The sequence below is a fragment of the Pantherophis guttatus genome, chromosome 1 (genome assembly GCF_059756535.1).
Source record: "Pantherophis guttatus breed Tessera chromosome 1, ASM5975653v1, whole genome shotgun sequence".
In the NCBI taxonomy this organism is placed as follows: Eukaryota; Metazoa; Chordata; class Lepidosauria; order Squamata; family Colubridae; genus Pantherophis; species Pantherophis guttatus.
The window spans coordinates 306,779,948-306,795,546 of NC_142063.1; the positions used below are offsets into that span (position 1 = coordinate 306,779,948).

The window sequence follows — 15,599 nt, forward strand, 5'->3', positions numbered from 1 at the left end:
TCAGAACATCAAGTTTTAATTATAGCAATCTATTGTATATTAGGCTGCTCTAAAAGATTACAGAAAAACTTCAATTGGCTCTCAAATAATGATCACATAACTTATTAGAATTAGCTGCCACCAATATCCTTTTGATAGGATGAAAATATCTTCATTGGCTTTCAGATATTATTTCATGATAGTATGCTAACATATATAGGTAGTCCTCACTTAACTATTGTAATTGGGACTAGCAACTTCGTAACTAAGTGATGCAGTCATTAATTGAAATATCAGAAGACTGAAACAGAACTTATGACAGTTCTACTGTGGTGGTGAAGTGCAACATCATATGACCACAACTTACAATTGACTGCTGACTTCTCCACTGATTTTGCTTGTCGAAAGCTAGCTGTGAAGCTTGCAAATGGTGATCATGTGACCACAGGACACTGTGATTGTTGTAAGTTTGAGAAACAAGTGCAAAGCTACGTTTTCAGTGCCATCGTAGGTTCTAACAGTAACTAAACACAGCAGTTGTTAACCTAAACACATAGTTGTTAACTATGTGATGGAAAGTAATAAGGTGGATCCCCAGGAGGGAAGGGCATTCCAGAGGAGTAACAACATCAGCTCAGCCCAGATATCATGTGTGAGAGAAAGAGGGTGAAGAAAGCCTCCCTGTAATATGGTAGTTCACAGATTAAATTGTAGTTGTAGGTAATAGTCTTCAGTCTGGCAAGGTTTTGTCTATAAGTGTGAAACAGTAAAGAATTCAACTTGTAAGTACCGCAAAGTGTCAATTCTTGGTTTGGGGCCTTATAGACTAGCTATATTTAATTTATTCAATCAGAATATCAAGTTTCTATCAGAAAACATCAAATTCTATTATTATTCCATATACAGTGCTGTTTCTCCTGAAAGATCCTAGGTATCTTAAATAGATGTATATTTATATATGTATTCATTTATTGAACTTATGTCACCCATCTGCTCAATTAAAAACAAGATAAATATAAACAAATTTTCCTCAAAATGTTCAATAAAATGAAATAATGAAACAAGTTAGCAATTCTACAAACATCACTATCTGAACAACTGTGTAAAAAAGCAGCTATTGCCTGTTTTTTTCTGCCAAACACAGAAGCACTTGTTTAAATTCAATTAGCCATTGCCTCACCTCATAAAATAGCTCTCAACCTCATTCTGGTCCTACCAATATAACCATGAGCTTTGCTTAACCAGGCAATGGGTTGCAAAACTTTTAAGAGTTAGTTTTAGATTGTGCTACCCATGTGTACACAAAGTACAAATTGTCTACCATTATTCCTTCTGGCATAAATTTTTAAAATTTAGAGTTTTTCAAAATACCATAATCTTTATATAATTTAGTCAGGGGTAACATACTGATGTCTCAAATTACTGACCCTGATTTTTCTTCAATAGGTAGGACTGACTCTAATACTGTAGATCAAAAATCAATATTTCTGAGATCCATCCAACCTTTCATAGAAAGCAGCATTAATACTCCCAATATTTCAGAGATTGCTGTACATTATTACAGGCAGTCTTTGCTTACCAATGATAACTGAGAGGAAATTACATCGCTAAGCGACATGGTTGGAAAAGGCAGTTCAAGCATTCTCAGTTGTTGTCATTAGGTGAATCCCAGATGGTTGCAGCATCCTGGGGTCATCGTTTACAATGCCCTGCCAGCTTCCCCATTAACTTGACTTGTCAGAAGCTGGCAGTGTGACTGCAGAATGTTGGAATATTGTGATTGTAAGTCAGTTGCTAAGCGCCTGAATCAAGGTCACATGACTGTGGGAACCCTGCAGTAGCCGCAACTATAAGGACCAATCATACGTCTCTTTTGCTCAGAGTCAAAAATTCAAACAATTGCTGAATGAATGATTATTAAATGAGAACTACTTATATATTAGACATGCACTGTCAACTGATTTATTAATTTTATGTATGGCATATCATACATGGACCTGCAGTATATATTAACATTTCGATTTTAAAAAAGCATAATAAAATATGAATGTCAACTGATACTATATTTCTAAACTGAAATTTCTTAATGAAAAATTCTTGACTACTTTGTACAATAATTCTTAATGGAAGTGTCTTGTGTGTGGATATACATATATACAGTTTGTTATTAAAAAAACATTATTTTTATTCTAAGAGTCCTTTTTGTTCCAAATTTTCATTCAAATCCAACTCAACGAAGCACCCTGATCTGATGAATAGTTTGGCATTTCAACTATATTGCAGTTTTCCTTAACAATGTATCACACTAGCTGACAATAAGACCAGACAGCAGAGAAAACCAGATACAAATATACTATAATCAAAAGTTCCACAGTTAGAATCAAACTACTACACAGTATGAAATTAAAATATATTAATGTTATTATTAGCTCCACAGCAGATTTTAAGAAACAGAAGAAATTTCAGGGGAAAATGGAAATTAAAGAAAGTAATGTATTTTCTAGAAGAACGTCTTTCAAGAAATTCTATTTTCAGTAAAACAAACTAAGATATCCAAAATACTGTTCTTGGATTTTGTTTTCCACGGGTAATGGAAATCAATTTATGCTTTGATTTAAATAAAAAAAAAAGAAGTGCAAATATTCATATTAGATATGTTATTTGGCTTCAGCTAGAAATAGAACTATAATTCACACATGCATCATTTGGTTTTTCTTAAACTGCAAATTGTGAACCAATTTTTATATTTGCTCAACTGCACTTGCAGTTATATGGACATTACATTGTCCATATTACATAAAGCAATGATATTGCTTTATCATTGTAGCCCATTCCCAAATTTCAGAAAAATAATATTTAAACATCCAGGTTTGCAAACCTGTTTTGTCTGAGAATGTACAAAACATTTATATATGCACATGCTATCACATAAAAGAGTAGATTTTCTCATAATTATACATCTCAGAACGGCAGGTGAGACTAATGCATAAGTAACAAATAATGTAAGCTTACATATTCATAGGCGAAGGATCTCAAATTACTATAGGTAATGCATTCATACACATAGATAAGGAGCTCAAATTTTTACTATAGGTAATGGAGCTCAGGTTACTTCCTGTGCCTGTCTTCCCTCGGAAACCAAAGAGGAGGAATAAAGGGGGAAAAAATAAAACAGGGAAGGAAACAGTTTGGGAATGTCAGGTGCCAAAAGGAAAACATTTTCTATTGTAAATCTATGGGATTGTTGTGATAAAAAAAACAAACCTGGCCTTATATCTCTATATATCAACTTGATTTAATTGATTCCACTCATCTAAGAACAGATTTTCCCTACAACAGGCACCTCCTATTGCTGACATCACTGGGCAACAAATCGTGATGATGATGATGATGATAATATTCGGGTATACATTTGTGTACATGAAGTAAATCCTAGATATTCTATTTGGTAAAATAATTTCGACGTTGGGTACTTCATACCTTGATTTATGAGGGGATTTTTGATACTCCACCTCAGTCAGAACATGTGACCTTCGAGGGCACATGCTGGGAGCTCCAGTTCGGGCTACCTGGAAGGGGCCAGGGAAAAACACGGCCAAGATGCCTCCTTTAAGACTCTAGCTAAGGATTCTGAGTGCTCACAAAAAGTGCCCGTCCTGTCACACCCCTCAGCGGTCTGGTCTCCCTTTTATATCGACATGCGTTATAATGATTGTTTTTCCCTGGAGGACGGCCTCCACCGCCATCCCAGTACCTGACGGCCGCGAGGATTCGGCCGTCCTCACATCCTGCCGAGCGGAGTCACGATCTCCGATTGCACCTCCAATGCCCAGCGCCCCACAACGCGAGTCTTGCCCACCTGCCCCGCGGCAGAACCCTGATGGACCCGCGTCCTTCTCGGCAGCGGCTCGGAAGGAGCTCATTTTCGCTCATTACCTGCCCGGGAGAGAGGGAAGCGGGGCCGACCTGCGGCCCCGAAGGGTCATACCCGCTCTAACGGCCCGGCTAAGTCCAGTTTTCTCCTCAGGCGACTCAATCTCTCTCTTTCCCTCTCCCTCATCCAGGCCCAGCCTGAGTTCAGCATCGGCGCGTAAGCGCGGGGGTTGTCCCAGTCACTAAGGGAGCTTGGGAAATGTAGTGTTTCTACGTTTGCGCGTCGTTTGAAGTGTAAGGTTGCGCAAGAAAAGATTTCAAGCGCGTATGTGGGGGGGGAGCTGTTTCTCTCCTCACACATGCGCTTTGGAAAGATGGGAAACCCACCCATTTATCGCTCTTTAACTGTCATAATTGACAGTTTAACTTTAACCACCAATGAAACTGTTGAGCAAAAGGACAATTAAGACTAGAACAGTGTGGGATCCTCCCCCTCCCCTTGATATTTTAAAAGGGGGGGGGAAGCGATAGCCAACTGTTTTGTCTAAGAAGTTTTAATAGATTCCTATGTAGGATTTTTGGATTATATTACTCGTAATATCCCTTCCCATTTATCCGCTATGATTGTATACATTTATAGTTTAGGCATTTAATATGGATTTAGTCACACAAAATTAGGCAGTGGATGTGTTGTACAAATATAATGGCTAAGAACTGATGAAAGAAAAGCTGACTTTTTAACCCAGTTTAATTTTAAGTGAGAGAAGATACTGGGGGGGGGGTATTTCTCCTTATTGACAAATCTATAGCAGTATTATGCACATGTTGTTAAATATGGACTGAGGTTTTAACCTTTAGCAGCTTTGCATTTTACTACCATCTGGACTTGATTTTATTAACTAGGATTTTTTAAATTTTATTTTTGTTTGTTGTGTCACTATTGCATCAAGGTGTTTCTACTATGCAACTATTATGAGAGATATATACTTTTAAGATAGCTGAAAAATAAACCACTTTTACTTTTTTTCTGTGACAAATAAGACAGTAGTACCTAATAATAGTCTTCCAAATCAAATAAGCTTTGGAATTTATGTAGCCTATTGAAATGATCATCAGCCAACAACCATGTCTTGTGCTCTGATCTGCTGCAGAGCTTCTGCCCCCAAAGCTCGCAGCTGAATCGTAAAGCTTCCCCTCTGTTGCCTTTTAAGAGATCAGTGTGTTTTGCAGCACAAGGCTTATGTTTTTCATCAGGGAAAAGGGGGGGGAGGGCTAATAATTCACCTTTTCAATGTAATCTCGAGAAATAGTTTGCCATGGATTTCTAATACATACTAGCTGCGCCCCGTTCACGGGGATGTTTTTTTTTTTTCTTTTCTTTTCTGCAGAACTGATCACATGTAAAGCACCTATCAGAGCACTTTTGCAGGCTACAGAAAAGGGAAAAAAGGACATAATCGTGAGAAGGGCGGAGCTAAACATGGTGAAAGACGTTGTCAAGTCTCAGAAGTGCAGCGTTGGCTCGCGTCGTCATAGTTACGAATCCTCCAGCCGCGCTTAACTATGACGCTTTTCTCAATGGCCGGATGTGCCTTGCTTCCGGGGATCTTTTAGTTCGGTCTTCGGCAAGAGAGAGCAATTTGTCTTGGTGAGGATAGAAGATTTTGTAGCGGTGGTAATGGTGATTGCTGACAGCTCTTCCTAGCAGGTGCAAGGGAATACTTACGTTGCCCGTTCGTACAGCGTGAAATGGGATGAGCAGGCCATGTTGGAAATGGAGGTTATGATAGGGGGTAATATGGGAATATAGAGGGCAAGTTTCAGCATCAAAAATATTCTCATATATGACCTTGTTTTAATATCGACAGCAACCCTGAAAGGTAGATTAAACTCTTCAATTAACATAAAAAGAGCTAGTAAAGAGGTATAAAACTGCGTATCATAGATCCGACTCGTAGCTTCCTCTTTGTGCCCAATTAATTGGAGTAATTAGTTAAGCCAAATTCGAGGAGACAAAAAAAAAGACTGCACACTGCCTGTAGTTAAACTAAAGAAACCTCCATAAGCTGCAGTAATTGACATCGGTTTGGATGGTATTAAAACGGAATAAGAGTTGTGGGAAAGGAGACTGTCGATGGTAAAATGCTGATCTAGCATCTTTATTCTGAGGGTGGGCAGGGTAGGTATTATTTATTTTATATGGAGCTTGTGGTTGTCCTTTGGCTGCTAGAAATAGGCTTTGGTCTTAATTCTACCCTTGTAGGCTAAACAAGGTTGCTGGGTACATGTATAAGGGGAGAAGTATTAATGTATTGAAAAGTTAATTATGTCTTCTAGTGCATTAAATTATTGTATGGAGCCTATTTTATAATTACATGGTAACTAGGAATTTTGCTGCTTTGAATTTGCAGGATATTTTATCCAATAATTTTATATAGATGTATTTTAAAATTGTTTTGGCTTTGATGTCTACTGCTGAGGTTCTAAATTTTTTTTTTATGTATATCTTTTATCTGGGATTTTCACCATTTTTCTACAGGATGTTTCACCTATTTTCTAACTTTCCTATTTTCGAATAGGAAAATAAAATATATTGAGTGGTTTTGACAGGTTCTACTCTAATTACCATAGTAAATAGGACAGGTTTTATTCTGTTCCTATTCATGTCACTTATTTTCCCAGAGTAAAATTTGAAACATTAACAAGTTATCTGTAATGGTTACATGGCTTTACATGTTTGAAAAACTAATTTTTGACCGATACTCTGATCAAGAGTTTGCTTAGAATGGTATCACAGATTTGGCAGGATTATTGATTATATTAGAGGCTGCAATCATATGTTGTGATTTATTTGGTTTTGCACTGGCATATTATGTGAACCTTGCCTACTGTGATTTATTAAATAAATAATGGTTAACTACTATAGCATTGCATGTGTAAAATTGTTATAGGTAAATTGTTACAGGTAACAAAGTAAAAGTTTCATCAGTGACAGAAACAGTTTCTGAAAATGCTGGATACCTACTGTACCATATAGTACTTAAGCATGATAATTATGTGTGCTAATTTAGAATGGAATCTGCTGGGACAAACTGATACCTCTTGGTTCCCTACACTCTTTCCCAATTTTCTTTACATTCACTACTTTTGTGATGCCAGGTGCTTATATCAAGTTTCTTTGTTCTGTACAGATCCAGTTGCATGGCCTTAGAGACAGTAGTTTCACAGAGAATGGGTCCAGAGAGGATCTGTCCAAATGAGCATGAGGAGCTGGGGCTTCAAGAACCATCTGATGGAATTGTTGATCCTGTTGGCGAATGGAGTAGTGAAGAACCAGAAGACGAGGAGGAAGAGAGTATCAATAATGGCTATGTATATCAGCCACTGAACCAAGAACCGGATCAGGGATCAACAACACATGAATTAACAGCAACTAGCACAGAACCAGCCGTTGACATCAATCAGCGACTTCAGGTGGCAGTTTTGTTTCAAACACCCTATATGGGAAGTAATGTTACCAGAAGAAAATTAATGTATCTTTACATTTTGATTAATTTTAATGACCCTGTGTTATCATATGCAGGCAATGAGACTACATCTGCCTGACCCACCTATTGAAAGTGATAATGAGGATGAGGAGAGACTTGTAGCTCAAAGCAGTCACAGCTCAATCCCCATGGATCCAGGTAATATAACAAAACTTCCAACTTTGTGTCCTGATAAGATTGTATAAGAATATTTATAACTTTATTTTAGACATTTGATGCAGATAATCTGACACATTATACTATTTCATCTCTATTCATATAAAAAGCTTCTTCAGTGTCACCTAGCACTTTTTCCTCTCCAGCCAAGATTATTACTCCATTTGTCTCTACAATTCTCTGAATTAAATTTAGATTTTATCAATCTAGAACTAGTCCACGAGTTCTTCTTTTCTTAATCCTGCAGTATTGGTATGTTTGTGTGTAGATTTATATTTCATGTTAAGCTATAGTGTGGTTTTAGCTTAGGATAGTCTAAGAACTCTGCCATGTGCTTTGTAAGATTGTATGCTAATATAGTTAATTGTAGTTGTCCAGTAATAAAAATAAACTATGCCTTATTGATATATGTGAAGCCACTCTGCAGTGTATATTATCACATCTACTTTTGTAGTGGCTTGCCATCTATTATTGTTTGATTTGGAAATAAAACTACAGGCATAATGGCCTAATGGAAGCCATAACCATTAGCAGGATTTCTTTTCCTTGCCTTTAGTCAGGCATAGGTTTGTATGTCATCCTAATCCAACTGTCATGAGGTTTAACATAAGCAAATAGTCTTGTATGCTACTATTATGCCATTTCATCTCCAGCTGTTCAAATTATTCTTTGGCAATTGCCTGATTATTGTAACTAGCAGAACGAATATTATTTATCAGAACAGCATGTAAATATCGTGTTTCCCTGAAAATAAGACCAAACTGAAAAATAAGCTCTAGCATTTTTCAGGATGCTTGTAATATAAGCCCTACCCCAACAATGAGCCCCAGTTAAGATAGTCAGCATTGTGTTTGCCCTCGGCATGGAAGCCAGCTCAAAATCACTCATGTTGGGGGGCACCCGTGGGGGCCGGGGTGGAGCAGGGAGGGGAGTCCCGGATGCCTCCTGGGGATGTGGGCTCCCCGCCATTCTCATTTGCCAGGGCTGTCACAGGTGGGGCAGTGGGCGGGAGGCTCATCCCATGTGTGCGACAGAGCTGGAGGACAAGGTTGGATGGTGGGGGTCGACCACGCAGGGATCCCAGCATGGTACTACCCCCCATTTCGCCACCTGCTTCACAGCGGTGGCACCAGCAGCAGACAGAGGCACGGGGGAGGAGGCACAAGATCCAGCCCGTCAGGCGCATCGTGTGGCCGCCTGCCCCATCGCAGCCACAGGCAGTCAGATGGTGGGATGGACAGGCGGCTGTGCAGTGTCCAGTGGGCTGGATCACGTGCCTTCCTTCTGTGTCTCTGCCTGCTGCTTGGAGCGTTCGGACTCACCTGCACTGCATGGGTTGCACAGCTCAAGAGTGCGCCAGACACCATCAGTTCCCATATGCTCACTGCCTCCTGTGCATGTGTGGAGGGGCACCCAGCTGGGCCGGGGGAGCGGGGCCAATCCCTCGCCATCTCCAAGGCAGCCCCACGGGCCAGATATGGGCCCATCTGGCCCACAGGTTTTGTGTTTGACATGTCTGTTGTACATTAAAAAAATAAGACATCACCTGAAAATAAGCTTTAATGCATCTTTTGGAGCAAAAACTAAGGCCCGGTCTTATCTTCAGGGAGACATGGTAACAGGCTGGTTATTTGTGTTATGTAGCTATTTTGATCTTCTCCTTTTATAAGATCACTAGCCCTTCATACTAGTTTATTTATGTTGAATGATAGAACTTTAAACTAAAGAACATTCCATTCAGGATGGTGGGTGGTTTTTGAGCCATATATGTTTGATACATAGTAAAATATATATATTTAAAAATTGTTTGCTTGACAGTGTGGGTGAGTTACTCCTTTATCCATTTAGATTGAAACTACATGAACAGTCTCCAGGATGGAGATTATTTTTCATCCTTTGCCTTTTTCTTTTTCTTTTTTTTAAAATTCTAGAACATGTGGAATTAGTGAAAAAGACCATGGCTGGAGTCAAGCTCCCTACGCTGAGCATTCCTGCATGGGCCAATGAGATATCAGATGAGCAGTGGCAGGATATGGTGCAACGAACACTGCAAGACAGACAAAGTCAGAATGGCTTTAAACCAGAATGGAAATGAAGAGCCCCAGTGAGCTTGCCTAAAAAAACAACAGCAGCTAAACTGGAGTTAATTACTTTAAACTATCTTTCTCTAAAATGATTAGGTAGTTATCTCACCTTTCTCCAGCACTGAACCTATCAATTCATTTGGTAAAACTGCAAATAATTTACCAGTTGTCTATAGTACTTAAGTTATAAATGCTTAGTGGTGGTGACCGTGAGGCTGTTTTCTTAATCTTGAGAAGAAAAAAGTGTTTTGGATATGTGTTTAGTCTGTCCTTTCTTCTCTTCCCCACTACCCATTGTGACACATGGGCTAAAGAGCTAAACGTGGCTATGAGGTGCAGTCCAGTGTATCATCTTTTCAAGAGATCATTTTATTTAGTTCTGTACATACAGGGACATCTGTACAAAATCCAACACTGTCATACTATGTAATACTCTACTGAAAATAAAGTACACCATATGTACATAATGAATTGTAAAGCAGCTTAATACTTGTGTCCAGGGAGTGAATGCATCATTTAGTTGCTTTTCTCCCTGCTCTTGGGAAGGGCTGTATAAGACACAAAAGAGGCAGCTCCATCCCTATCCATGTAAAAGTAAGGGAAGGTAAAAGCTGAAATAGGGACAGAAGCAAGGGTTTTAAGTAGAGCTAGATTAAGGTAGAGCATAACTGGAAGTTGTGTATAGCTGAGGTGCTCATTTGGCTTGAAGTGTGATTTTTTTTTTACCTCTTTACATACAGCTTTTCTGATAGTTAGATATATAGGACACTCAAATGAATTGGCAGCAAACTAAATTTTAATATTAGGTCCCAAACACAAGTTCCCTGATCCCAAAGAAAGATTAGACAAAGCCTATATTTACATCTAAGTGTACAGCATATGATGCTCACTTACAGCCCTGCTTCACCTATGCAAAACTGTAACAGGTATAGAAGTGCTGTGTAGCATACATGTGGATAATGAAGGATACTTTCCTATGGTCCTTGTCATTTACAGAGCCCAACCTTGATGGGGAATAGATAAGCAGACAACCACATGTTGGTGTTAAGGAGCTCCAAGTTTTCTTTGTTCCTCCCACAGCTAAACCATACTTCGAAAAACCAGTGGCTGAATGTGCAAGCTACTCAGTGAAGCTTCATTTTTGTTTGATTCTATCATTGAACCAAGGGACATCTTGCAAATCAATTTTAAATTCCTGTTTAACTTCCTTCCACATATGCTTCAACTGGTACCTTGCAAGAGGATTAAAAGACGTCCTTATTAGTATGAGAAACTACAGCCAGACAGAGCATCTTGAACAACAGATATTGAAAGTATTTTGACAGCAGACAGTGGAGGTTAGCATCATCATATATTCTAACGTCAGTTTCAATTCTAAGTGCCTGTCCTCATGTAGTTAAAATACTATCATGCGCAAAATAAGGGTTGCCAAAGTAATAATGTCCTGGAGGAGGGAAAAAAGCTTGTGAGAACTCCAGAAATAGGCCAGTGAAGCTTGAGCATGCTTAATGATCACGGAATGCTGATGGACTGTTAGTAAGGGGACAAAATGGTGGAAAAATGAAGAATTCCACAGAGAAAAATACCAAAGAGGAATATATCAGACTGAAATTTGTTTGGCTTGCATGATGGGTAAGCCCAGGCACTGTGATTTATTCAATAGTTCATGGTTTAAAAGAAAGAATAGCATGATATAGGTACCCAGCCTGTGGCTTGAGTATCAGTATGGAAAATTGGCAAATGTCCACTTTTTTTAATTTCAGTTTTTTAAGAGTTAAAAGATATCTCTGAAGAGGTAAATTCGGTGAATATTGAAATGAAATATGCTACAAATAAACTTCAATCAAGTCATTAAAGGTACAGTGGAACAGAATGGTGTAAGTAAATAGACAAGACAAAATTACAGCACATGGAGATTTAAACAAGAACATGAAAAAAGTCTCACAGTCCAATTCAAAATTATTTTCTGATATTCCAGTGTTTCCCAATAAGAGCCGCCCTAAATGAGCAATAAATGAATAAAACTCTAAAGGGAGGAAGGCGCTCATTAGAAACACTTTTTCTAAAGCTAGAGCATAGGATATTTAACCAAAGGATAGTGAAGGCTTCCCCTTCTGTGATTACCATGATCCAAATGAAGTCAGCAGCTTTTCAACTATGAGAAGCTGTTAAATAAATGCAACTCTTATATTCTAGCTACTCCTACTTCAAAGAAATCTGAAGGCTCCAAATTATATATTCCCTAAGGTGAATTTCTGCTACTTCTTGATATTTGGTTTCCTGAACTGACGAATGGGGCTAGAACAGCTGGAAATCACATAAACACTGAAAATAAAACCATACTAGGTAAGAGACTATTGAGAGTAGAAATTTAGCAACAGGGAGAGCAATTAATTGGGAAAGACTAGATCAGTTGGTAAATGGAAATTGGAATTTCCTGCATTCTTTATTTAATTTTTCCTATGATTTTCAGTATGCAAAATGCATAAAGCTGTCTATTTAAGATTTGCCGGAGCTTAAAACCCAACAGCTGAAAGGAAAGTTGGCATTGTTAGTAGAGAATGTGCTTAACAGCTACTTTCCCTCCAGTTCTAACAAAGATAGACAGAAAGCAAGACTCAAGTAACACATTCATGCAGCAGCTGCACAATAGCTGCCAGGCACATAGATCAACTGCAAGCCTCTATTTGGAAGGTGAAATTCATTGAAAGCATTATCTAAATCACTGGATTTGGAATTATGCGTGGCTGCAATTTCATTATTATGCGTGGAAACACAATTTCAGGGAGGAGAGGATGTACAGTATCGCCCTTACTCATAATGACCAAACGCAGCTGCAATCTTCATCAGATTAGCTATTTATTCTAAGTCTTATGGGAGGGATGTATCACATTATTCTCAAGAGAAAATGGCCTATACGACCTGTTTAGTCAATAGAACATAACATTTCCGTTATGCAGACCACCCAGTTGTGTGATAGGTGGAAAGAAGATCAGTCAAGGGCTCTGGATGACTGATAAACAGATAAATTCCGAATGCTCTGGTCCTGGGACTGCAGGTTTTTTTTTTTTGTTTTGTTTGTTTGTTTTACAAATTTAGGAATTAGAATGTTCCTTTCAATGGAATGATATTCTCAAAGGTTCCTAGGCTCCCATCACACGTGCACACAAAACACAGCCTTAAAAGATTTAAAGCAGGAATAAGTGAAAGTGTGGTGGGATATGAGGTACAATGTAAAATCAAATTGAACCTGAAAGAATGAGAATGGATGGAGGACAGGCACAGGTCACCATGTTCATTCCCTAGCTATACGTTAGAACAAAGTGCATTTCTGTGTACCCTCCAGGGTCTCCCTAGCCCGTCAGAGTGCCTCCTGGCTTGAGGTGAGAAATTCTTCTGCTCTCTTGTGTGCTTCCAAAGCCTTTATGGTGTAGACATCCTGAGGAAGCTCTGATTTCCGACGCAGCAAAACCTTCTCCTTCTTTATATCTTTCAGCATCTAAACACAAACACATAGCAGATTAAAAGTCGTTTGTAGGATCTGCAAATTTCTCTCAAGAGCTAACTTGGTATTATGTATATATTACCAAATCATGGCCAAGTTTGGTTTAATTAGGGCCATCTCCCAAATCCATAGAATACCTATTTGCTCACTGTACCCAATCTGTTTTCAGATGATGACATAGACAGATGCCACTAAGTCTATGATGCCACTAAATTCTACAATTCTTACAATAAAAATCAATGTAGAAATTGCTAAGCAAGCAGGACAGGGCAGTTTGTGATTTTTCATATGAGGCTGGATTTAAAACCTATCAGCCTTGGCAACAGTTATCAGAGATGATAGAAAACTATGCTCTAGCAATTTTTGGAAGGCTACCAATTAAATCACTGACTAAGATATTTAACTATTTCATTTTCCTTTAAGGCATCAGCCTTCAAGTAATAATAATCAGGCACAATGTCACAGAAGCAAGATAACAACAGAATTACCACAGTCAGGAATTAGGTATTAACAAAGTGTGTGGCAAGCTAATAATTGAAGTAGGTAAGCTGAGTCAATGATTATAGATCAATATACACACACTACAATGATAATGAAATTCAACATGAAAGAAACAATCTAGACAACACTCTAGTTTACAAATCAGCAACATGGAAACTAAGAAGCAAGCAGAAATACCAGTCAGTATACCTTGGTGCAGAAATTGAAATACAACCACATATTGTATGTTTGTTTTAACTTATCTTTTACAAAATAGGACCATTGAGGCTCCAAAACATATATCGTAAGAAACAAAGGGAACTCCGCCTCTGACTCATATTATTATGATTGCTATTTTTGAACTCTACTTCGGTTTGCTTTCTGTGCCAACAGAAGACTGTGGGCATAGTTTATTTTATCTCACTGTAATTATTGCATTTCACTATATCTTATTTATTGTATCTTACTGTTGTTGATGTTCATGCTTTGATATGGTCAATTTACTAATCAATAAAGTATACTATACTTAATCTGTGGGCACACAATTTTTAAAAACTATTTCCTGACAGAGAAGGTATACAAACTCAAAGAGCTTTCAAATTTGGTGTCTCAAATTCAGATTGGAAAAAAATAGCTAACAGTATGCTAGCAAGAGGCAAAATTAAGAGGAAACAGAGGAAGTACAGAAGGTAGGAGCAGAGGAGTAAAAAGTTATACTCTCCTGCCATATGAAATACAGTGGATATTCCAACTGTGCCCATTCCAAAGCCAAGTCTAATGACTGACATGAAGTGTATGAACACTGGAGTTGTGTCATGGACCTACATAATTCAAGGAGCATCACAAGGAAGGACAAATGCTTTTGTTGAAATGTAAAGGCTGTAACTTAACCATCCCAAATGCTATGGGATTGATTCCTTTATGCCTCCTCTTGAACTGTTGATTTTGTCCTTTTATGAAAAAGGTAATTAAGTTACAAAGTAGTCAGTGTTCCAGTTACCCATAGGTACTTATTTAGTCCTAAGTGCATCCAAGCGACTGTTAGCTCATTTCACAGTTACTAGAATAATTATATATGTTTCCAAAAAGCCATGTAAAACAAACAAACCATTAAAAAGAATGCAGGTAGAGGAATGAACTGGAAAGGTTTTGTGACGGTGTTTTGTTTTTGGAACTCAGAAACAGTGGGTTAGTTTATTAACCTGCAGTAATCAGAAATACATCCAGTATGATGTTTTAAAAACCACTGTCCCTCTATTTTAAGCTGTGGTAGCCGACAAATCCTTGCACACGTTTCCTAAACTATTTGAGAATTAAGGATTATTTTCCACCCATTCTGCCTTTCCATAGAGAAACCATGTGCCAATCATTTATGACTAGCTTGCCTTTGAGCCAAGTAAGGGTCTGTCAAAATTTGCTTGCTTGCTTGCTTAAGAGAAACTAGTTACCAGGAACTACACGCTACAGATAGGCTCTGGATCAACTTGGTTTATATAATTAAGTCACCTGTACAGCCTCTGTTTCCATCGTTTTCTTCAGTAGCTGTATGTCCTCTGCAGTGGGGGTCTCCGTCTCCATGCAATAAACAGGAGGCAAAGGTGGGGGTGCGCAATACATGGGGTACTGCAGGAACACAGCACACAGAAAAATGGGAATGCAAGCTCAGCAACTCAGGTACTAGAACGTCAAATGTTTACACATATACACAGATCCCAAAAGGAAAAAAAGGATATAATGTGAATGTTTTCAATTACAATTCATGATCCCTTTGTGAAATAGATTTGGGGATATAAAAGTTACTGAAAACTTTCATTCTTAATTCAGATATTCCCTTACAATAAAGTGGATTGATGTACTGGTGGAAATCCCAATTAAACAAAATAATGAAAAGTATCAAGACATGATCCAATCTTAACTAAAACCTAACAACACAATTGTTCTTATGCAGCTATTACCTATTCAAAACTAGAATTT

At 38.3% G+C, this 15,599-nt stretch overlaps 3 protein-coding genes across 20 annotated transcripts in view; 1 reads left to right on the plus strand and 2 right to left on the minus strand.

The window, feature by feature from the left end:
• Positions 1-4,095, minus strand: part of KLHDC3 (kelch domain containing 3) — a 50,309-nt gene extending 46,214 nt beyond the window's left edge. For 4 of the 12 annotated variants that reach the window (XM_087888079.1, XM_087888051.1, XM_087888070.1 and 1 more), the window contains exons 1-2: positions 3,916-4,053; positions 3,460-3,548 (exon numbers count right to left, since the gene is read on the minus strand). The gene's annotated coding sequence lies outside the window, so the exon portion shown is untranslated. Of the gene's footprint in view, positions 1-1,558; positions 1,769-3,459; positions 3,549-3,733 lie in introns of those variants that run through there. The other 8 variants (XM_087888064.1, XM_034427570.3, XM_034427573.3 and 5 more) reach the window with 7 other exon arrangements.
• MEA1 (male-enhanced antigen 1) overlaps positions 1-10,107 on the plus strand; it is a 96,201-nt gene extending 86,094 nt beyond the window's left edge. Inside the window, exons 1-5 of one of the 6 annotated variants that reach the window (XM_087888103.1) lie at positions 3,821-4,069; positions 5,241-5,500; positions 7,044-7,326; positions 7,436-7,538; positions 9,488-10,107. In XM_087888103.1, coding sequence (XP_087744229.1) covers positions 7,054-7,326; positions 7,436-7,538; positions 9,488-9,651 — 540 coding nt within the window. In that variant the 5' untranslated portion in view covers positions 3,821-4,069; positions 5,241-5,500; positions 7,044-7,053 and the 3' untranslated portion in view covers positions 9,652-10,107. Of the gene's footprint in view, positions 1-3,820; positions 4,070-4,177; positions 4,447-5,240; positions 6,032-7,043; positions 7,327-7,435; positions 7,539-9,487 lie in introns of those variants that run through there. The other 5 variants (XM_034427581.3, XM_087888113.1, XM_087888111.1 and 2 more) reach the window with 5 other exon arrangements.
• Positions 9,989-15,599, minus strand: part of PPP2R5D (protein phosphatase 2 regulatory subunit B'delta) — a 51,388-nt gene continuing 45,777 nt past the window's right edge. The window contains exons 15-16 of one of the 2 annotated variants that reach the window (XM_034427567.3): positions 15,132-15,248; positions 9,989-13,139 (exon numbers count right to left, since the gene is read on the minus strand). In XM_034427567.3, the coding sequence (XP_034283458.2) occupies positions 13,002-13,139; positions 15,132-15,248 (255 nt within the window). In that variant the 3' untranslated portion in view covers positions 9,989-13,001. The remainder of the gene's footprint in view (positions 13,140-15,131; positions 15,249-15,599) is intronic. The other variant, XM_034427568.3, reaches the window with a different exon arrangement.